General features: G+C 39.8%; 1 protein-coding gene and 1 long non-coding RNA gene across 2 annotated transcripts in view; both read right to left on the minus strand.

Moving 5' to 3' along the window:
- NCAM1 (neural cell adhesion molecule 1) overlaps positions 1-15,863 on the minus strand; it is a 160,469-nt gene extending 144,606 nt beyond the window's left edge. The window contains 1 exon segment of the mRNA XM_041125251.1: positions 15,517-15,863. Coding sequence (XP_040981185.1) covers positions 15,517-15,568 — 52 coding nt within the window. The 5' untranslated portion in view covers positions 15,569-15,863.
- A 2,832-nt stretch (positions 15,864-18,695) lies between these two features.
- LOC115344680 overlaps positions 18,696-24,628 on the minus strand; it is an 89,500-nt gene continuing 83,567 nt past the window's right edge. The window contains exon 5 of the long non-coding RNA XR_003924593.1: positions 18,696-21,511. This is a non-coding gene — a long non-coding RNA (uncharacterized LOC115344680). The remainder of the gene's footprint in view (positions 21,512-24,628) is intronic.

Consider the following 24,628-nt stretch of genomic DNA (forward strand, 5'->3'; position numbering starts at 1 on the left):
ATCTTTGTACACTGGACATAGAGCTTGGCTCAGCATGACACAGAGGATCTTTGCTGAGAACTCTGTGTATCAACTTTACAAAAATAACCGTTATGGCCATTTCTAGCCTTAGTGCTGGAATAAAATACGCTCATGTCATATCCAATGCCCTTCAGCACTATCATGTTGAAATCATTTTGATGCTAACCAAAGCTAGTACTTGTATGATCATAATCCCCCAGAAATACTCTTTTCTTCTCCTTATCAGACCAAGCTTCTGAATGCTGAGATGTTATGAGACACAATTATGAAAAACCCAGCTGTCCATCAAATGCTGCCTGCACCAATACATCGGACCAGTTTCTTGTCTTTAACATATGCAGAGGATGTTTAAGTGAAGAGGATAAAAAAACTAGGCAATTATTTCTTCTGATATATCTTCCCAGTTCTAAATATTTTAAAAATATGCTTATGATTTGCCTATCCCACCCAAAATACCAGTTCATTACTCCACTTCAAAAGCACAGGGTCATGAAAGATACCATATATGTATATGCAAGATAAACAGATTCAGTATTACTGATCTTCATCATCTTATTCATGTTTCCTATTCCAAAAGTAAAAATCTCCCGCCATAATTTACAAACTGCATTTGGTGTTTTTTCCAGAAAAAGCAACTTTATCAACAGAACAATAAATTAGTGCCACCTAGTGGAGTTCAAAATCTTAACCTGGACAAGAGTTTTCAAATCTTACCTGTCTTTTACTGCACTGTCTTTAATTTATGACCTCTATAAACATCTAAATGAAATGAAAGCAGAAACAACTCGATACATGTTTGCTCCCTGCAGTGCACACAGTTGATCTATCAAACACATCAGTATAACATGCACTTAAGTCTTCCTCAACTTCTAGAAATCTGCAGAAGCGACAAATGAAGACCAATACATGTCTTCAACATCAGCAGAAACTCATCTTTAGAGCTATTGAGCATGCAGCCAATAGCTCTGCAGTTACAATAAATATGGGCCAAAAATTAACAGAAATGTTCAATATAATGGAAAAAAAATATTACATCAATTTATAATTATTTTCCAGCAGTTTTGAAAATAAGAATGCATAGGGAGTCTTAACATAGTGATATCATCACACCTTCCTAAAAAAAAAAAAAAAAAAAAAAAAAAATTTACTTTTACTGTGTGATTATGTATTTCTCTGTTTCAGCCCCTCTGCAAGGGCACCAAGATCATTTATCTGCTATATGAAAGTAAAAACTATTACCATTAATCCACCCATCTGTGAGCTAATTCAAGCAACATTTACATGAGCTTCCCTACTTCTGTTAATATTTAGGATTGTTGCTATATGCCCAGTAGACTGAGAATGCTAAGTCTAACTGTAACACTGCACATTATTAACGCTCATGTTCAGAATTGGTTTGAAACATATACAAAGAAATACCCTTGCAATATAATCAGCCTTACCCAGTATTCTTCACACATGACATGAAAGAAATACAATGCAGAAGAAAACCGCAAACCATTCTAGATCTTTTGCCTTACTTCTCTTAACAACTGACTCTTAAAAAACAAATACATCTCAAAACATTAAATAATTTCTAAGGCTAGCTGCACAAAAACGTCCTCTAGTATGCAAGTGCCATGTCCCAAATGAGGAAAAAGTATATCAGATGATGTAATATAGTCTTCCAATGTCTAACATGATATATAAAGCAGCAGCATAATCAAAGCTACACCCATTCCGCTGGACTTGCTTCTAATTCCCGTAATTGTAAGCAAGACAGGAATCTGGTATTAGATATGCTGTCCACAGTATCCTGTAGGATAACAAGACCAGATCTCACCTATAAAAATGGAAGACAATTACAATGGCATTTGTGTAGCAACCAAAGATGAAAGTGCTTTTCCATCTCAGGACTAACAAACTGAACGCAGTCCAAACAAAACAGGAGCACATAACACAATTAATATCAAAAGATCATAATTTGTGGTAATGGAATTCCAGGCTTTTAGATAAGCACAAAATATGATTATTTCACTTTCCATTGTTAAAATACCATTTCTGGTTTTTATGTGATTATAAGCAAGAGTACATCTCAAGCCATAATGCAGTGTTAACACACCATCATTTAACAAAAACAGGAGCTACGTTGGCACTAGAATTACAGAGAAATGCAAAAACAATGGTAATTTCCTTGAGAAGAACCCATGTAACCAACCATCCATTCCTTTTTGTTGGTGTAAGCTACGCATTCTTTTCTCATGTCGCCACATTTTACTCATTTTGCAAAGGTGCAGAAGACTACAAACAGAGCAGAATTAAGTACTTCAAAACCGTAAGTACAATGCACAGTTACATGTGAAAGAGTAAGATATGGTCAAGATGCTAAAAGATACCACACCACCCCAAAGTTACACAAGGAGGTTAATTCTTGTTAAGGCTTCCACATATCTAAGGAGTGAATTATACATCCTGTATATAAAACCAAGATTATATTTTCTTTCTGAAACACTTGTTCTGTGGGCTACCATTTTAGCAAAATACACGTTAATTTTAGTTATGTCCAACATTAAGATGTTCCGGTAAGAATACTGATTCCCAAAGAGCTTACATTTACAACGCTATCATTTAGCTCAAATGTGGTAATCTTTTTAAATTTACATCAAATATGTAAATACAGATACTTTAAAATGCTTCCAGATCTGATGCAGTGTCAGGCAGAGATATTTTTAGTTCTAATCCATTTAAAGTGCTGAATTCCAAGGGAATCAGCAGCATTGCTTTCACTCACCACTTCAACTAAATTCTTCTGGTCCCACTACTCACTGCAATCTCCAAGAAAAAGGAGATAAGATAAAACCATTCACCTGATAAAGTATCTTTGCCCTTTATTTTTTAATACTTGCAGGTACTTCTATATGTCCCAATAATAATAAATCACAACTGCATTTGCACACAAAAGACATTGCAGAAATACATAAATAATGCAGTGCCTTAACACATGAAATCAGTTAGTGTGGGATTTGCTATTTTTATCTCAAGTCTTATGTGCATGTACCAATTTAAGTTCATGAGAAACAACTACTAGGAATACACAAAAGCTTCTGAATATGGCACTAACCATTCTGTAGACCTGACACAATGACTGCAGCTAGCTACAAAGCCACAAAAAAACCCGAACCTTAAGTTCATGGACAACTGCAACAGAAACAGTCAATGACTTGGTACATGTTTGGCTTGTAATTTCATTTAAATCTAGATCCATTCTCATAAAACAAGTATTTTCCATACACAGTTTCTTTTAACCAAAGTAAGTTTTGAAATCAGAATACACTAGGACTTTCATCTATAGATAACTGGCATATTCATCTTTTCTTTGGGGTTTAAGATTTTCAAAATGTAGACCATAACTAAAACAGAGAGACAGGTTATCAGAAATTTAAGTGTACATATTAAAAAGAAAGTGACTGCTTTAATTTATTGCTATTATGAGAACAGTACAGCATTTAGAGTTTTCTTATTTACCACAAGTTATTATTTTAGCAATAAAATGATGCAAGTGCAAAAACAACAAGCTTGTGTCTAACAAGTTTATTTCTACTGTTGTTGTATAAGCAAACACAAACGATTGTTATTGATAAAAAGAGAACTATTTGAAGTGTGTTTGCCCTGTGACTATGCACACAGTACAGGAAAAATACAAGGTAAACATACTTTGGATACTGTTTCAACAGCTTTTGCTCCAAGTACAAAGGGTATCTTTTTAACCTGAATATTCAATGTCTATTTAGCAAAATAATGGAAACATAACTGCTTCAGAAAATGTGTATTTAAAAGAAAGAGTCCAATTAAAACACTTCAATACACTGCAAGTTATCTTCTGGCAGAGAGACTGAGTAAAAGAATAAATCAGATGATAGGTATGAGTTTGTTTAATACATTACTTGATGATGTTCAGATGCTGATGATAAGTGAAGAGGAAGATTTCCGTTCTTGCAACAGAACAGAAGTGTGAAATACTATGAAAAGCTGACAGACTAAGTGTTTTAAATACTAACAGTACTACTGTTCAAATGAGCTGAGAGCATCCAGCAAGGAAAAGATCACTGTATACTTAAGTTTTCTATACTTTTTCCTGATCACCCACAGCAAATCATTATTGGAAACAGCAGGTCAAATGAATTTTAGTGTGAGCAGCAAGGCAGGTCCTATGTGAAAAAAAAAAATGCTTCCTCATAAGGTTATTTTTTTCCTCATTCAACAAAATTCCTATTTTTTTCAGCAGGTGTAAGGAAGATTACCACAACTCATTTCAACTCACAGGAATGCCCACTTATTTGAAAAGTGTGGTCTTTGGCCAGTCTGCAGATTTACATTAATCTTTACTCAAGTAATCACTCTGAATCTTGCGCAGTAATCAGGTTGACAGGGTGCCCACTTGACGTGATCCCTCCGTACAGTATTTCAGAACAGGTGAGACAAGTTCCTTCCTGGCTATTACATTTAACTCTCACTGATGCAGGTAACAGTTTTGCACGCATGCCTAAGTGCAGGATTTACCTCCTAATGACTGATACTACACAAAAGAAAACTGAACAAGAGCATGACCATAAAAAAGACACTTCTTTGCTAGGAATAAAAGCATCCTACCAACAGAAATACCCATTTTCAAGTACCTTGAAAGGTACTTCAAGACAAAATAACTTTTATTCCATTAAACAGAAACATTTCACAGTATAGCCTTAATCTAGAGCTAACATTCATGCTAGCTTGAAGCGGAAAATTACAGTCTTCTCCCAGATACAAACACAAGCATACACTACAGTACTTCATTCTTTGCATTATTTTTGTCCATAAAGCACAAACTACTCTAAATTTGCTTGTACAAATTAAGTATTTTATGAAATATTCATTTTACAGAGAAATGGAGAAAAATGATAGAGCTGACTGGCCAAAGCCCATCCACAAAAAAGCCAATGGCAAAGCTAGGAAATGAATCCATATTAAATTAAATCTCTACTCCATATGCCATTCCCCTTCTTACAGGCCAATGAGTTCTCTTAAGCAAAACTCAGCTTAAAGACCAAAGCTGAAAAAATTCTGCAGCCAATCAGCTTTTAAACTGTAGATACAAAATCCCTACAGTAATAAACAAGCAATTGCTGCAGAACTGATAGAAAAACAGCGTTATTTCTTTTTCTTGTAGACATATCCAGCTGCAGAAAGACAAAAGCTAGAACAGAAAAAATGCTAGTAAGCTGAACACAGCTAGAGAAGCTTTACATATGTGAAACAAGGTGTATATATATAGCTACAGTTCAGTCATGACAGAAGGGACAGAGAAATGACCAGCCAGAATTCCAGTGATGACAATAGGGAGAAAAGCGAAATAGTATTCATACCTCTTCATAGTATTCATTAAGATTTTCATTTATGATGGCTTTCTTAGTATCTGTTAGTTCTTGAAGACTACATGTCCATAACAAATGTATATAAACATTTTATTTTCTTAATAATATTCCAATATGCCTGGTTTTTTTCTAACAAATACCAACCACTAGGGAGTATGTAATAAATGCTAAATGCCTTCAAGCTGCATCCTGCAGATCATGAAGAGATTAAACTCCAACAGGATTTAGGGGACTATGGAGTAATTCTGCACGTCTGTTCACAACCCCTAAAAGCATGTTATACTTCTAAGGGATTATCTTTTGAAAACACTACAACTGAAATATGGTTACAGTAGTCTGTTCTTCTGAATTTTGCAGGCTTATTGTAATTTAATAAGTTACTTGGACAAGCAGCTGTTGATTATATTTTTCTAAAATGGTATACACAAGTGTCTGATGACTGTTTCTCTCAGTATTAACATATTCAAAAACACAAAATGAAGTTCTTGAAAAATTATAATTAGCCAATACTGTGAGCGTGCATTTTGCATGCTAGATCCTGAACTGCACAAAATTAATGTTTTAAGCACATTGATAAGTGTTTTATACCCACAGCTAGAGAGAAAGTTTTAAAAATGATTATTTATAAGGCTTTCAAAGTACACGCAGAAGTGCACTGTGTAAGTGCATTGTTTTATCGTAACAATGCCACAGCTTGCACAACAATTCAACAACTAAATGTTAAGGCATCTATCATTAAAATGCATCACAGATGGAAATATAACATCAACGTTAGTCGTATATATTATTTGCTACTACACTTAACCTCTACACACTGGAAGTGCAATGTGCTTTATATAAACATATGAAGACAATAAATGTGCAAAATAATGGAAAGTGTATTGCATAGATGGTTTGGGATTTTTTTCCTTCTGACTGTAGATGTGGTAACCGCAACGACATACAGGCAAAGCTTTGATACATTATGAAAATCTTTCCATTTCTACCCCGGAATATACGCACTTGCATATATACATCATAACCCCAACAATTCTGACTAAAATACCAAAAACTGTGAAAGTTTATCAGAAGAATGCTCTTCCTATCTTCTTGCATTAATAGCGTTACCAAATTTACACAAAAATTCCTCATGCTCACAACAAAAAAAAACACTCTGTTCAGCTAAGATATGATTTTGTATTACAGATGGCAACAACAAAAACACCAAAAGACCCATTCCTGTGATTAATTTCTGGAAAGACTTTTTCAAGTTAAAATCAACCTTACCCCAGCCAGAACATCAACACTCAAGATTTTTCTGCTCTCATTAGTTCATAGGATAACTGTTTCTAAAACTCCTACTGGTTTACATTACTTCACTCGGAACCTTGTGAATTTCACATTAACAGGAAACTACTTGATATTTTTCTGGCAGAACAAAATGACATTATTTCAGTGTGAGAAAATACGCCCAAGTAGTTGATAATGCAAAGATAAGCAAAAGAAAAAAAGACACCAAGGACTTTAGCAAACCATAGAGCTCAATATTATTGATTAAACACAAACATAGGATAACATCTTTGGATTTGGGATGTACAGTGATTGTATTAGATGTCTGAGCTGCAGTTTCTCCCTCCAACATATGTCTTTGTTTCTGCTGAAGGCAATGGAGAAATAATGTCACCACAGGAAAAGATTAGGTTTCACCTGCACTTACAACAGAAGTTATTGATAATGCTACTCATAACCACCACAGTCACAGACTCAATTTGCAGGCCAATACTCTTACTCATCGTGCCACAGCTCCTTTCAAAATAAAATTCCCACTATAGCATACTATATATATATATATTTACACATATATCTTATCTGTACATCTTCTCATTTAGGATAACAAGCAAAATAGTTTGAGAGCTATCACGCATCAAAACATCTCTACCATTCGCTACAGTTCATGTTTCAATAAAAAGGTTTGAGTTTTTTGAGACTGTCAGACATCTTCCTTGCTTATATGAGGATGTCCAACGTAAAAGTAACAGAAAAGCTCACCTTTCCTGGATTTGCAGCCAGAACAGAAAGAGTACAGACAAAGGTAGCAAGACCCCACATTGCTCCAAAGTTAACAGCTGAAGTAATGTAAAACCATATTACCAGAGGAGTGATGCAGACCTAAGAAATGTTGCTATTCCAAAATTTACGCAACCTGAAAATTTCCCCAATCTTGACACCTTCCACATATTTTCCAAAGGTATCAAGGCCTAGAGTTTTGGCCACTGTATTCATAAAAGGCAAACACTAAACATTTCACCAATATTTTATTAATTGCCTGATAATCCATAGAGTATTTGTACATTTAATTGAGAGTATCTTGCATCCTGTAAATTACGTCATACAATGATGAGTCACTCCCCTCTTAACCCTACTCCCAGCATTCAGACTCCTTACAAGTCAGGACTGCTCCACATGAAATGCAATGACCAAATAGGACTGTTCTTCTACAAAACACTGCGCTAATTCTCCTGCATTCAGTCTTTCCACTTGAATGGAATAAAAACCCTTTTGAGAACAACAATTCCAATTCCCCCCCTTTTTTTTCTCAGGCACACTATGGGACTCCTCAGTGCATGCACAATGCAAATAAGGCAAACTTCCTTTGAAAGAGTGATTAATATGCAAAGACAGCCTGCTTTTTAGTGGGATGTGAAGAACCACCAACAAGCATTTCCAAATTCTGAGGTTTCTTCAATTATTTCCAGTGTTTATTTTAAACATAAGATTATGCAATAATACCACACATTAAGACCAATTTGCCAATATTGTGCAAACAACACCAAATTGGCTGTTCATCTTTTGTATCATATTTAAATGCAGCCTTGAATATCCTAGATAGGAAGGCACTGAAAAAAATAGGATTTAAATTTTTGAATCCTTAATATATATCAATCTTCATGTTAAAAAGACAGCATTTAAAACCCACTGTAAATAACTGTACTTTTTTTTTTTTTAAAAGAAATATTTAAGGTTGGGGGTTTTTTAATAAAACAAGAAAGTTTACAATATTACAAACTAATTTCAGTGACAATTAACTAACTTCTTTATGAATATATTGCAGTTCCAGTAACATTTAAAGTATTTTTTAATACAGTTGGTTTTGGGACAAGAGATACAATACATGAAACATCTGGAAAAGCCCATTCAGATTTGGAGACACTGGTTTTCTATTTCCATTGTATAAAACTTTCATCACTATTTGTCATCGTTTATCACCTGGTCAACTACACTTTCTATGTACAACGCAGCCAGGACTCACCTATGGAAACGACCTTTCAAGTGCCAATATACCATACTCTGCCCAAAATGAGCTCAAAATGTAGTCTGAATATGTTCACTGACTCATTTCTTATTCTAACCCTTTACTTCACACACTTCCCAACCTTTTCACACGGGTTTATACACTGCCTTCCACGTCTTTGGAAAGGCATTTCAAGTTAACCAACACAGTAAATTATTATTAAACATAAAACAGTAACCAATAATTAACATTCTTGTTTATCTTAAAGATTTCAAGGTTAATATGTATCACTGATATAAACAAAAAATGAAAAAGTAAATTAAGTATTTAAATAAGCATCTATTATAACTATTTCTATAGCAGTAGCTGTACTAAAATCACAAAATCATTGAGGTTGGAAGGGACCTCCCGAGATCATCCAGTCCAACACTGGGAGGCAGCTACAGGAGGTTACCCAGTAGTCTGTCCAGATGGGTTTTGAATGCCTCCATGGATGGAGGCTCCACAATCTCTCTAGGCAACCTGTTCCAGGATTCAACTACCACCCTTACAATAAAAAAAAAAAAAGGGGGGGGGGGGGTGTTGTTCTGTTTTCTTATGTTTGGACAGGATTTCCTGTATTCCGATTTGTGCCTGTTGTCTCTTGTCCTGTCACTGGGCATCACTAAGGAAAGCCTGGTTTCTTTCTTAATTCCCTCACATCAGGTATTTATCCACATTGACTAAGATCCCCTCAAGTATTCTCTTTCCCAGGCTCAACAGTCTCAGCCTTTCTCAGCCTCTCCTCATACAAAAGATGCTCCAGTCCCTTCAGTGGACTCACTCCAATAAGTCTGTGTCTTTTTTGTACTGGGGAGCCCAGAATTGGACACAGCACTCCAAATGTAGCCTCACCAGTGCCGAGTAGATGGATTTTAAGAAAATTAACCTGTCTTGCATACTTTTAAAATCAATAACAAATTGTGAAAAGTAGCTATCCTGATTATAAAGACCCAATTGTTTTAACAGTCTTTAAAAGTTCTCTATAAAGAAAAAAATATTTTTATTCAAGGCATTATGAGACTGACAATTCTGAAACACTTAAAACAGTCACGAGTTTCTTTATATGCATTCTGTCCTGGCAAACAATAACCTGATAAGGTGATGGATATTTGTGTCTCTCCATCCTAAGAAATTAACCATTTCAATGGCTTTCCAAATTATCTTCCACATCTTTCTACCAAGTTTGTACTAAATCAGGCAACTCCCAGTTTTCACAACACACCCTGCAGATCACTATATCTGTCTTGTCATAAGATCTAGGATGCAAATAGCTAAAAGATCAACTACGACACATATCACTTTACTGTCTCTAGCCTAAACTTAATTTTCTTGCATCAGATTTACAGATATAAGGCTTCATCCCTGCCATCACAAATTGCTACCAGAAATAGTTGTAGGATCAGTTTCTGCCATTCCCTGGTTTTGGGTCCCTCTGTGACCTGCCTTTAAGCCAACTGATGCCAAGTTTGCTACTGACTTCTGTGAACAGTCAGAGCCTTACAGACCTTTAGTACCTTAGTTAACTAGACAGGGAAGAAACACAGAACCTGCACTGTAGAAAAAGTGAACAATTACAGACTTGAGCTGAAAATCTCTCCCCCTTATTTTTAAATTTGAGGTCTAATTTTGCACATACAGTAGAAAGTTGAGATATATTAATCTTCATGTGCAAGCCTCTCATTTTCTTCAAACGTAACATCGCTCCCTTGTTTCTGCTGCAAATACACAGGTCTAAATTATTACTAGATATCCATTCTAATTATTCACTTTTTAAGTGTGATGGCTTAAGAATTTGGATAACTCATCCAGCTATTAAGTACAGTACTATGTGAATATACCCCACAGCTGCTGCTTCTTCAGAGAAGGACTCTGGTATCTTAAAGCAATTTGCACTTGCTTAGCAGGATAAACCTTCCATTGTTAGCTACTCCCCAAAAATCAGCTTCTTCATCAGCAGCTGCCTAAAAATCTGAAGTTACCAGGACTAAGGCTACTGATGTTCTACATTTGTCCAAACAATAGTTTTGCTAAAGTACCTGTAATACATATATTGCTTGTGATAAAACAAAAGCAACCTCACATGCTAAAGCCCATAGCGAGGTCCAAAAAATGCTGTAACAGAAGCTGTCAGGTAGCCTTGGTCATTTTCAAATACATCATCATCTACCCTGTACACCTCAACGTGTTTTGGCACAAGCTTTTCTTTTATTTATCCTCGGAAGGTCTAGAAGCTGCGGGTATGATTTACTCTACGGATATCAATTATCTGCCTTATCATCATCAACAGATATAGTGGCAGCTACTGGACTTGAACTGTAAGTGAAAAAAATATTTTAATCTGAAGTTTATCCTTGATTTTTATCCATTTCACTTTCTTTAGGCACCTATATTGTAAACTAAAAACCACAGAAAAATCTCATTCGGGTACTTGGTAGTTACTGCCTCAGACACTTATAAATGCCATGTATCAGAAGGGCCTGAAAGCCTGCCATTTGGCTCTCACAGTAACTTCAAAAGGCAATGCTCCTAATGAGCAGCTGCAGTGGGGAAGCTGCACTTCAGCACCATGAACTGAAAGGGCATAACGGCACCACCGCCAAACCCACCTCATTTACATCCCTTTGCATCAGCAAGGGCTTTAAACGATGGTAATGTGTTCTCCTAAACAAAAGGAGCCAGAGCCAGCGTAGATCTGACCCTCAAATTTGATTCTGTGATTTTTATGTCTCAAAGTCTATTTGCCTGGTGGCTCTTTTTCCCCCCCTCCACGACTTGAGAGTGTTGTGGTGAAAACCAACACATCAAGTCCTATGAAAACATGCGCAAAGGACAGCATTCGGGAAAGTGGAGATGCCTGGGAGCTGTAGTTCTCTTCACAGACACACCCTCAGCCAAGTTACTCCCAGACATTCTCCCTGTTATAGAAAGGTATTGTAGGAAGACAAACACCACAATTTTGTCTCCCAATTGTCTTCAAACTTTTATATTCAGAATTGAGTTGCTTTACTTATTTTATCTCACATTTCAGATCTTTGTGAAGGTACAGAATAGGGAAAACAACAAAGACACCATCTTGTCACTGCACCTGAAAAATACTGTAACGGCCCCTACTTGATTTTTTTCTGATAGTTTCCTGCATAAAAGCTATGATACACACTTCCAAAGATGACAGCTTCTCCCAGTCTGCTTACACAAGCATTTTGGGGAGTTCATAATATCCGTCTTACTATTTGCAGGTTGTGAGTTAGAGTACAACAGAATTGTTACTGACAGATCAAATCATACTGAAGTATACTGCCCTGCAAAACCAATGCTTCAAAAGCCACACAGGAAAACCAACAAAAAACCCTAGAATTGTGCATTCTCTATATAAGCATTATCACCAGGTGTGTTAAATAATGAGTAAAAATGCAGGATGGCCTTTTAAATGAGAAAATAAAATGTGCTTTTGTCTCTTACTAAAGCTATTTTTCTGTTCCTTGCAGACTGACAGCAGCAGATGCAGTATCCCCTCCTCCTCTCCCATCAATTGGTTCTGCTTTCCTGCCAGCCAGTCTAGGCAAACCCATAGCATTACCTAAAAAAAACCAAACCCCAAACCAAACAAACCAACTCACCCCCCAAAAAACCATGCCATTCTCTTATCAACAAGAAACCAATCACTTATACCCTATGGCAGAAAGGTCTATTGCTAGAATAGGTTTCTGGAGATGAGCCAAGAAAAGTGAAGGCACTTTCAGTCCAGAGAGCAGCCACAAGCTTTAACACTTAAAAACTAGGTATTCATTAAATTACATTAAATGTCCTAAAAAAAAAAAAAAAAAACCAACACACAACCAACCTACAAAAAAATCCACCCCCAAAAAATCCAACAGTCAAGTCAGGACTTTTCAAGTTCATATGTCAAGAGGATAAAGTTTATACAAAACTATTATTTAAGAAACTATAGTTCTCAGGATGTAAATGAAAGGAGATGAGCCATCTGCTGTGTCTATAAATAATCAGCTTCTAAATTATAAGGGAATGTTTTAATTTAATAGTAGATTAAATAAATCATCACTATCCCAGGCCACAGGAATACATACAAAACGTGAAATTGTTCTAAAAAATGTAAAGGCATGCTTTCGTTCTGAACCTACCACATAACTGTCGCTCAGACAACAGTCTCTTCAGGGATTCTTCACTAATAAGCATCTATCTCTTCCCTCCTTTTACATTTAAGCTACTGTAAAGCTGTAGTTAGGTTTCTTTATTAGCGTGATCGTAGCTGCTCCCCCTCTTTCACTGACATCTCCTTCAACATCATAGCTTCCAAAGCCCAAAGCAACAGCCTTTCTACCCCCATCACAGACTGTCATGAGTTCAGCTGGGAAAAAAAGGAGGTACAAGCTTTAGCAGACCAAAGCATCCTTTAGCGTGGAAAACATAACTGATGTGCTGCGTGCCACTTTTACCATAAACAGTGCTGCTGCTTTGTTCTAGCTTTTTAATATTTTATTTCGGTTTTGTGTTCTCCATTTTCTGCTGATTTAACAGTCCAGTTCCAGCTGTGCAGCTCCCTAGGCACTCTATGTATTCATAATTATTATTATTATTGGATAAACATGTATTTGAGTGGGGCAACAGATGATATGCAGATAATTTTTCTTTGCTTACTCCCATCTATTTCCCCTGAAAAAAATGCTTTATTCTGCCCTCCCACAGCTGAGAAAGCCTGTGTGAATGTGTCAGAGAGGCGATAGCTACAGAATCACAGATAGTAGTCTGGCATCTTATAATGGTTGAGATCAAGAATGTATGCAGAGATGGTGATTAGAGGGTGTGGCTGAGCCAGATGCAGAGCTGGCTATGGGGAAGACCTGTGCTGGAAATGGAAAGACAACCCCCCCTTATTTGTTACATATACCCTCTAATAAGCCATAATATAATTTTTTTAAATTATAATAAAGAGAAGCTATATAGTAGTGCTTATGACACAGGAGAGCTGTGTACTATTAAGAATGGGTGTTGTGCTGATGTTAAACAGGTGGCTTGATTTGGCAACAGACTTGAGCACACTGGTGGCAATGGTCCGCCATGACGGGAGCTGGAATTAAGCCACAAGAAGACAGCAATTGTTACTATGTTAGTAGACAGAGCTACAGCAGAAGTAATTGCTTAAGGAGATAAGGAATCATCAGTACGGGAATGAGGAAGTGAGGCGTTATGGTAGTTAAGGACAGCACCTAAGCGAGCGGTGAAAAGAGACTGCAGTGAGGTCTGTAATAGCAGTGACAGGAACGAGCAGTGCACTGGGGTACACTGCAAGGACACAGAAACGGGTACAGGAGCTACCAAGAAATAGCAGGGATCTAGACAGAGAGCAAACTTTACCGAGAGAACAGCAGCAGCGACTGGGAAGTAGTTACAAAATGATGAGCTGAGAAGGGGCTGCAAGAAGTAAAGGCAATGACAGTTTTGAGGTAGGCAGCAGCGACAATCAGCGTTTGGTGCCTTAGGCCACGATGCTTGCAAAGAAGGGTGGGGAAATGGTTGATGAGCTGTAGGACAGGACAGGGAGGAAACATACAGCCAAGAGAAGGCCCTTGGGGAACGCTTCCTAGTGCGTGCAGGTAAGGACAGCGCAGAGCAAGGGGCTTGGGGCGACGAGGCTCGCCGAAGGACGGCAATAGGAAGGCGGCACGTCGGGGCGGACCACGGTCCCGCTGGCGGAGGGGGCGGTGCCAGCACAGGTGTGGCCCTAACCGCGCCCAGCCAACCTGTCATCTCCCGGAGCCAGCGGCCCGGGCCGGGGCAGGTGAGGCAGGCAGCCGGCGCTCGGGGCCGTTACGGACGTTGGCGACCCAAGCGACTAACGGCCGCTCCCGCTCGGGGCCGCCCGCTCCCCATTGGCCGCGGCCGCCGTCGACCCCTCCCGTCTCCCCCCCCCTCCCGCGAGCAGGAGCGCTCGCGCCCGGCTGCCGCTCCCTTAACGGCAGCGGCGCGCGGCCCGCTGCCCCCCTCCCGCAGCGCCCCGTCTCTTTTCCCCCCCACCACTGCCAGCCGTCCTGCACCCCCCCCGCCCCCCCCCCTTTTTTTTTTATTTTTACAGCTGCTCTAGCCCCCGCCTTTAATTGCAATCGCATCTCTTCCCTCGCCGCGCTCGCTGCAATTTCTGCCCCGCACATGCAACCGCTTGCAAGAAGCGGGGCGGATGGGCGGGGGCGGACACCGCCGAGCAGCGCAGTAGCTGCCTCGGTATTCACAATGAAGTCGACGCGACAACGAAAAATCCACCGCCTCCCTCGCCCGGCGACACCATTAACACAGCGCACGTAGCATCCTCTCCGCTTCGCTCGCCTCCTCTTTTCCTCATCTCCATTGTCTGGGATTCACAGCACACCGAAACCCCAGCCCGGGGGAGGTGGGCTTCCGCGGGGGGGGGGGGGGGGGGGGCGATTCCTCCCCTCGCACCCGCGGACAGCGGCACCAGAGCGCAGAAGCAGCCGCTCGCTCACACCCTTCTCACCTACCCCCCCACCCTCCTCCCCTCCGCTTATCTCCTGTCAAATTCGCACAGCCCGAGCCATCTTTCCTCTCCGGCTCCCACGATAGCGAACAATGTGCACGAACCAGCCGCCCCGCCACGCACACCGGGCGCGGCCGGGAGGGGGGACCCCACCGCGGGTTGTCTCCCCCAGCCCCCAAAGCCCGGCGGCGGGGGTCCGCCCGACCCCATTGTTCGCCCCGCCAGGTCCCGGCACCACCCCGCCCCAGCCAGCGCCCCACTGCCCCGGCCCCGGGCGGGCGTACCTGCGGCTCCAAGCAAAACCAACGTCCAGGGCAGCACGGTGGCTAGCAGCATCGCAGCCGGCTGGGCGAGAGGCAACCGCTCCTGAAATAGCCTTTTCCTGCAGTACGGAAGAAACGCAGCTCGCTTCTTTTATTTTTTTTTCTTTTTTTCTTTTTTTTCCCCCCCCCCCGCCGCGTCTTCCTTCGCCGCTCCTCCCCGCTGCCGGCCGCCCTCCGGCTCCGTTAACCGCGCGTACTCCCCGCGCCGCCTTCTGCCGGCTGCGCCCCGGCCGCGTCCCGGCGCCGCCGCGCTGACTGACAGACGGCCTCAGCACCGCGGCCCGGATCCCTGCGCCGCCCGGCTTCGCGCGGCGGCTGGCACGGCGTGTTCTTCCACCCGCGCCCGCCTCAAATAGTACAGCGCAAACCCGCGCAGAAGAGATCTGGGGGCGCCGAGGGGGGCTCCGGCCGCCTACGAAACGCGGCGCGGATCTCGGGGCCGGCCCCGTGCCCAGCCCGCGGAGGAACCTGCCGGGGCTCGGCCGCGCTCAGAGCCGGGGCAGGGCGGCGGCCCCTTCGGGGGTACTTTATTGCCAAAAATGAGATTAACGAATTAACCGGCCCGCGGGAATTGGGGAAGGGATTTCCTTGCCGGTTTGGCCGGCGCCTGCCCGAAGGAGTACCTGCGGAAAAGCAGGTGGGAAATGAAGAGAGCAAGGGCAGGAACATTTTATCTATCCCTTGCCCTTCAGCTGGGCTTTTGTTCCATTTTTGCATGAGGGGGCCGGAGCCAGCTCAGAAACCACAGAGCGTGTTTAGCAGGACTCCCAGAGCCAAGAGTTCTTACAGGCACCATTTTGCCATAGCCAAGACCTGGGGCAAATGCCAGGGGGGAACTGCGGGTGAAGAGATGCTCCGTGGGGACTCAGCTCCGAAGGAAGGAGATTGCCCACCTTTTGAACCGTTTCTGCCAGGCCTCCCTTCGCATGGCTCCACACTGACCCTCCAGCCACCCCCAACTCACACGGACAGTACATCAAAGCTATCCTAATGAGTTACATGTTTGTATATACAGAATATCTTGTCATTCAACTCGTTGTCTACACCAACACCCACAGCAGCAACTCTTCTTCCTTCAAGACCTGAGAGGTGGTGGGCACTCAGGCACAGTACCAAAGATGATGTGGGTTCGGTGCTGGGTGTACAGAAAAAAAGATAATGTTGCAGAGTCAGTTTTGAACCAGCTTTACATTACAATCAACAAAACCTGCCTTTTTCAGACTGCCATGTCTTAACAGTGCTCCTCCAGCACCTTCCCAAACTTCAGGAATTGCTAAGAGCCCTCATTACTTGAGCATAGTACTCACTTGCTTTGGGTTCTGTGCTTCAAGGGGGAGAAAGGTCTTAGGAAAAAAAAATTAAAATTAAGCATTTATTTTATGCAGGTGTAGCCTACAGTCTGTGTTTTCATTTCATTTCATTAGTATTAGAGAAAAGCACTTCAACTGAAGTAGGCCTTTGTCATAACATGCAAAATAATTTGGCTTAGTTGGCTAATTGTTGTTGCTATTTTAAAATGAAATTAAAAATACCTAGAGTAGTTGTGAACACAGAAGGACTTCTAATGACACAGAGACATCATTAGCAGAAAACTGCCATGTAGAAACCATTTAGACAGAAGATAGCTTACTTAGATAAAGAAACAGTATCCTTTGAATATAATTTGACACCAGTATTTCAACAATATTTTAATATAGTCAATCCATTCCAGTATTTGGCTGTTAGTGGTCTAAAGGATCGTTCCAGGCCAGATCATATTCTTTTATTTTATCCTTTTCTGTTTGAGAAATCCCTTCCCCCTTTCCATTTTATAAGAATCCTTCTCTAAAAGAAACAACAAAATTACTTATTACACTGTGATTGAAAACATGCCTTCTCTGCTCCTTTGGTCTGCCTAGCCCATGGCCTCATATTGGATTGATTATCTGCAGAGAGCAACCTTGCTCAACCATGCCATGTGCTATTATTCAACTCCCTCTTGCTCTCCCAGTTTACACTGATCCCTACTGTCCTGCAGACTTGGGTTCTTGGACTCTGTATCCCACCCCCAACATAAGGTCACTCATCCAGTGAGATGCCAATATTAATTTAAAGTTTTTCAGGTCATACAGATGCTCAGCTCAGACCATTTTGGAAGAGAAAGCCAGCCTCTCACTAAGAGTATTTTTGGGGGATAAAAACCTCAGAAGAAACTGTATCCTTTATCCTGAAAATAGTAAGTCAATTTCTGGATACATATTAGATACTTTTCCTCTTATCATAAAGACCACGCTGAGTTTACACCAGTTATTACACAACTTTAGCAGATTAAATCAACTAGTGACTGTAGAAGAGAGAGGCAGGATCTCGATCATCCATCAAACCAGAACATCTTGCAAGACTCCCACCTTGTTTCTCCATCCTTTCAACTGCTGGTTGACAAATGTGGATAAACATAGTGGCAAGCCATCTGCTTCTCCTTGGGTGTCCCTTCCTCTCCGCCATCAACTTTCTCAGTGAGCTTGCCCTGTAAAACTAACCCTAAAAGATAACAAAATGTGGTTCCATGAGATGTGGTCTTTTTTTAATACCAGCTCCACTAGCTGGATTTCTGGCATTAGGGAATTTCTGAGTCTCTACCCCGAGCAGTTAAACAAACTCTTTTGCATTCAGCCAGATTAGTGCCCAATCATTTCCTAGAGAGAAAAGAGACTGAGCTGTCATACTGTTATTAGTACTGTCAGAAATAGTTTGTAGAATTAGTTCTAGTTCCCAGAGGCCTTACACAAGTGTCTATTTCTTTCCATTCACTACAAAGAACATCTAGATAGACAGTTACCTTGTAAAAATTACACTTATAGCATTCATAATAAGAGATCACGTGAGTGCACGGGTCATTACATATTGAATGAGGAAGCTATAACACTACCCTATAAGATGCAACTGTCCATTTTTAGAAACTGTGACTGAGATTTTTCTATGAAATCTCAGTCATCTTCTCTACAAAAATGAGCAAACCACCAAAATCCTTGCAAAATAGTAGTATTTGTATGTGTTGAACTATAGTCTTGTACAGAACATTAAATCAATTAAGGCAGCTCTTTTCCCCAAAAGCTGACATTGCATAAAATTGGAACAGAAAGATATGGGGAGACAGACTGTTACATACAACAAATAGCATGATTTATTATGTACCGTGAGTGAGTAGTTGTTTGTGTCAGAGATATCTAGTATATCTTTATTCCTATTAAACAATACCTTAGTCCATGGCATAGTAGTATTAATTCTCAGGGTAAGTAAAGGGAAGTACTTACATAGAAGTCAGCAGTCTAACAAACATCCCAACCCCTCTCCAACTCTGTGGAGGGCACTATTTCACTTGTAGCGGACTTGCAGAAACTTGAGCTTCCCCCCCCCCCCCCCCAAAGGATTTGACAGAGCAAAGACATCAAATGTCTAGTCTGAATTTAAGCTTCTAAGCAATTTAAAAACAAAATCATGGATTTTATGATGAAAGTCCAATAGAGACCGGTCCCAAGCATATCCAAATTGAATGAGCTCTTCTAAGTACGTTACCTGAAACATTTTCCCCTTTTTTTGCTGTTAAGACATCTATGGGCCATGCCCATACATTTCATTTCCTTAATCTATAAAATAAAAAGGGCAAATCACACAAATCAGTAATTAAAACACAAGTTTCAGTTATTGATTTCATTGGGTACTTTGCATAAAAGTGAATGGGAAATTTGGACCAAGTTTTGTCCCAGGTTTAAAATCAGCAGCAATGGTATCTATCAAATTAATGCTACCTCTACTATGCAAATATGAGAATAAGAGAACTAGAGTTTTAACTATACAGGCATTTCACAGAGTAGGTGCAGCTTCAGTGTCACAGAAAGATTGCAGAATAACCCTCTCTATAGCGAGCATTCCCCCTTTCCTGACATAACTGTTCACTGGTTGGTATTTGAGGCAGGATTATTACAGGATGCACTGGAAATTCTCTATGACATTAAAGCATCGTGTGGGGTCAAGAGAGGACTTCAGCTGTCAAACTAAAAAGAAATAACATAGCAGACAGTTATGCTTTGTAGTCAGTCTTTGAGAAGAAAAGTTTACAATCTAAAATTGCTACTGAGGTCAAATCCCAAGATTCAAACCTGATGCAACAGCACAGTAATAACCGTTGCTATAATGATAGATGTTGTATGTTTCTGATCATTGAAAAGCAACAGAAATAATTTTCATCAACATACCCCTTATGTCCCATCATTAAGGAAAGGTAGTCTGCAAAGAATTACTTGGGATTTTCTGTGGGAACCATTAGACACAGATTTATAAACCACAAAGTAGACTTATTACTTATTTGTAGGATACAGAAAATAGGCATACATTAGTGGCACACTGAGGGAATGCACTTCAATAGTCTCTCTAGTCAAAGTGTTATTCTATGCTGTGTAGATATTTATTATGATGGACAACAACACTATGCAAAATCCTCCTCAAATCAATATTCTTCTTCACAAATACGCAATACAAGCAGAGATAGTCCCTTAAATTACCCTTCTCTGTCACAGATTATTTTGTAGGGAAGTCTTAAGAAAAAAAAAATAGTATCTCCCCTTCCTCCTTTAAGCAAGATGGCTTACAAAACTATTAAGGCTCTTCTGGTGATGTCATACACCACAAGAATGAAGATGAAGTCATCAGAATTTGAGAGGTAAAATTACAATCCAGAAATTTAGAATCTTGGCATTAAAACATATATGTTTTCTCTCCGTACCTGGAACAAACTCCAGAATTGATCTCAGCATTTGTCCTGCTCTGCGGTTTTTGCTTGCCACATCTGTGCAAATAGGTAATTGTTCCGTGCACAGAGCTAAGAAAATAGGCACAACTGCCATTAACTTATTCATGAAAATATCCAGGGAAAGAAACTTCATGAAGATAGTCTGTCAGTCTGACTCGCAATGGAAATGTCATCAACAATTTAATGGCATTCCTAGAAGTTACCTGGCAGTTACTTTCCATGTAGTCTTGGAAATAAAAGAAATCTTCCACCTTTGAAGTTAAATCTTGAAATTTAATGTTTATGCTTCCATGTATAAACCCATGACACTTACAGTGTGCAGCAAACGTCTCATTTTAATCTTTTTAATCTATCCAGTCAACTCTGTTGTTTCAATTCTGAAGAGAGAAAGACTCTCAGCTGATCAGAATCACAGAAAATAAGCGGGCTGTAAAGAGTACATCAGGATGAATTGCCTGTTCTTTTACACTCTTCCCATGGTATCACTAGTATTTGTTTTATTTGAAGCATTCTGATTAGCCAAGGCATTTAAGGCACGTCCATCACCCAGTGCCTCTAAATAATAGCACAACCATCACTGATACCTAGCTATTTTAAAATAACAGCTGTTCTAGTTCTGCTTTTATTTTTACTAATGTTAATTAGAAGACTCACCATCACATTATGTGAAGTAATACACGTGTAAAACCAGTATATGCAAAATTAGAGGAGAAGAGACTAAAACATTAGGGTGTCTCTGGCTAAACATTTGGTAGCAAGCAATAAATGGTTATCTTAATTGGAAAAATCCATCCGTCAATCTGCTTTTATTTTAAAAGTATAAAAACGCCTGACAGGAATGTTCGAGCACATACAAATGCTCCGAGAAACCACATTCTATCAATGTGGAGCTCCATTTCACATTTAGACCCAAGCTAAACAGAATTTTTCCACAGAAGTGGATCTAAAGCATAAATGACCAGTGGACTCTACTTAGCAACTTAATGAAGGTTCCCCCATCCGCCAACAGTAAACAAGTTATCCAACAGACAGCATAAAAGGTTCTTTTACAACGCTTTGCTCCTCTTCCTTACCACAAGAGTGGTATCTGCTCCTTTTGGAAGAGGGCAGAGGTAGCTCCTTTGAAGTCAAGGCTCCAGAAGATGAATCTTGCCATTCTTTCCATTTCTGTGGAAGAAAATTGTACAAGTAGGTGACATAGTAGAGAGAATAATGCAATGAGTGGAGTGGGTGCCAGTTATAAATAAAATGTAAACATCTGTCTTCATCAGAGGGAGAAAGTAAAAGCATAGAGAACAGAGATTTGAAAATATCGTAGTGTAAAGAAAATATAACATTAAAGAAGCAATAATAGTCCTGCAAACAGTTTTCATATTGTTTCATAACTAGCACACAGTGCATATTTATGTATTTTGGAGAAGACCCATCTGCACTGTAGCCTGAGAAGTCTGCCCATAGCTGGGGATTTTTCCCCTTACAAGACTTAGTGCTAAGCAGCTTCATTCTCAAAATCCTCTCCACCTGGCCAGAAAGAGGGTCTTCAGCTTTCTACTAGGTTTCTTCTCTGTTCCTCTTCATTTCTATTACTTACATCCTACTCTTAAACAGTAATCAGGAGGCTTTGTCCTCTGCTATTCCACAAACCATTCAGTTGTATCACCAGCTAAAGAACTGCAACCACCTCTGAAGTCAAGTTCTCTGAAACAACTCAAGCAGTACTGTGCTTTAAACTTTCCTCTAGCTGAAAGGCAACTAAATAGGATTATGCTGATTGCATAAAAAAAACACAGGGAGACAGTCACTCAAACAGAAGAAGGAAGAATTCTATTTAAAAATCAGCCCCGAGCATAGTTTAAGGCAACATGCAGCATTTTCTCTTGTCTTTCAGCGTTACCTTCTGTTTCCTCAACATTTTTAGTTGCAACTAGATTTAAGGCATAGAAGAATAAGGCTAGTAATAGAATCTCAGTCTTTGATTTTGTGTTATCTCAGCCTTACATTTCTCTAAAAATATTGTAGAGAGGATGAAAATATGAGGAAAGTAGTGTTTCTATCTTTGCATAATGGTCTTAAGATGGTGCTGAAATGCAGTGCAAAAGAAAAGATCCTAAAAAATTCTTGCTGTTGAGGCAGAATCATTGTTCTTGAACTGAATATATCCTGCTTTATTACCAAAGACTGGATCTAGGCTCTGGGATATGTAATATCCTGGAACCAGATCAGGTTGTTTTGAGGCAACTACCCAGAGACATCTGGGTAGTTGCCTTATTTGGGTTGTTAAAGTTCACCTGTGAAATCTTTAGGCACCACATTAGTATATTAATCTTTGCTATAACCAGTCTGGTAGCATATATAGGGGCCAAATTCAATTGTGAGAATTACCAAGTGATGCCAATGCACCTGTTGCCCATTCAATCCAGATTACGATTTTCAAAGGTTTGCCTGATGAATCTTTCCTTGATTTTTGAAGTCAGTTTTTATCACTGCTGTTCTTGTACTGTAAATCTCCAATCCAAATTAACATAATATTTAATAATCTCCTGAACACTAAATGACAGAATGTGGACAGGCACTTCATGCCTTTGCAGGGCATTGTCTGTTATATAAAGCATTTCACATTAATAGATGTGGCAGTTTGTACCTACACGTATAGGTAAAAGGTCTTAGGCTAGCATAAATGCTAATCAAGCTGTCAAAATAGGATTAGGGCAATGTCTTGGATGCATGGTATTAGCTCTCTTCACAGAGGAAGTTTCATCTCTAACGAGGTAGTTGTTAGGTAACACATAAATGACTCTGTGCCTATAGTGATAACATGAGCAATACCAGATGATGTAAGATGATGCATTTCTTTTGCAGATGTCTACCATCTGCACAGCAGTACCAGCTTTTTTTTTTGAGAGGGGCTGTGCTCATTATGGGAGGGAAAAAAAAATGAGAAGACTTGCTAACAGTCAGGATCCTCTTTGAAGACTTTGAGATCCTAGTCAGGTAGGACAATCAGGGAAAAGCACTGCATTTGGCAGGCAGTTTGTCCCTAGGGTATTTAACTTATTTTGATAAATCTCATGAAGATAAACATATCATTACACCTACACCATTACAACTCATATTGCGTAGACTTCACTGCATTCCATTAGCAGTATTAGCAAGATAGTGTAATTCAACACCTTCCTTTATTATTTCATATTTCTTGTTTACTCTTGGTGAGGATTGCCAATATAAAATTTGGTTTCCCAAAGTCCTTATTATTTTAGTGGACTGCTTAGGAGAACCAAACTCAGTAATTTTTAAAAGCATGGTAAAAAACAGTCCTTGCTCGGGATAGCACACAGCCTAAATAGATGAAACAAAGTAAGTCACCTTAGCCGAACATATTGAGAAATTAGATTTAGTGATGTGCCTTGTGCTTCCCTATAGGAAATCTGTGGCCAACAGGAAACTGAAAACAGATCTCTTGAGCCTCAGTTTAAACCATTAACCAAAAGGCCAATATTGAAAGCAGTAGGATGGAATTAAATGCAAGAACAACAAAAGATTATTTCCCCTCCTCCACTTTGCAGAAAGCTCTATTACAATAATGTGAGTAATTAAGAGGCTGACAGCAGAGCAACTGGAGTCTTATAAGGGAATGTAGACTCACCGACTTCCCTACTACCCACTACCCTTTCCTGGTCTATGTGCTCACCACAGCGACTTTTGCAATAGGGATTGGTTTCCAACAGTGTCTGCCGTGGTCTGATCTAGATCAAGGAGGGTTTTGGTGTTTAAGTATTTATTGGATCACCACTTGGCAAGCATGACTACTTGTTTTCAGCATCCTAGCAAGGACCATAAGCGATCTCTGATTTCCCTGACAGTACCAGTGAGACGATTTTGATAGAACAATTAGAACAGATGTGTGAAGCTCCATATGAGAAAACAGGCTCCATGTGACGTGATACTTATCTGTGAAAAGTAATTCCTGAGGGGAAGCAGCAGCACAGAACATACTAGCTGTCCTGATGGTACCAGATCAAAGTGTATTAAAGGCTATTAAATGTCATATTTCATGTGACAGTTAAATCTAAACCATGATTTGTTTTTTCAAGTGTAATGTTACAAAGCCTTTGAAAGTATGGTATCTTGCTCTGTTTTGCCATTTTTAGTTTTGTTTCTCATTATTGCTGTTCCATGTTAGAAGGGATATAAATCATTTTCTTCTCAAAGCGAAGCTATCCTGTAAAGATGTTTTCTGAATGGAAGTCATTGCCACTCTACAGGACATGCTCCCTTTCTATTTCC

This window comes from Aquila chrysaetos, chromosome 8 (assembly GCF_900496995.4).
Source record: "Aquila chrysaetos chrysaetos chromosome 8, bAquChr1.4, whole genome shotgun sequence".
NCBI classification, from domain to species: Eukaryota; Metazoa; Chordata; class Aves; order Accipitriformes; family Accipitridae; genus Aquila; species Aquila chrysaetos.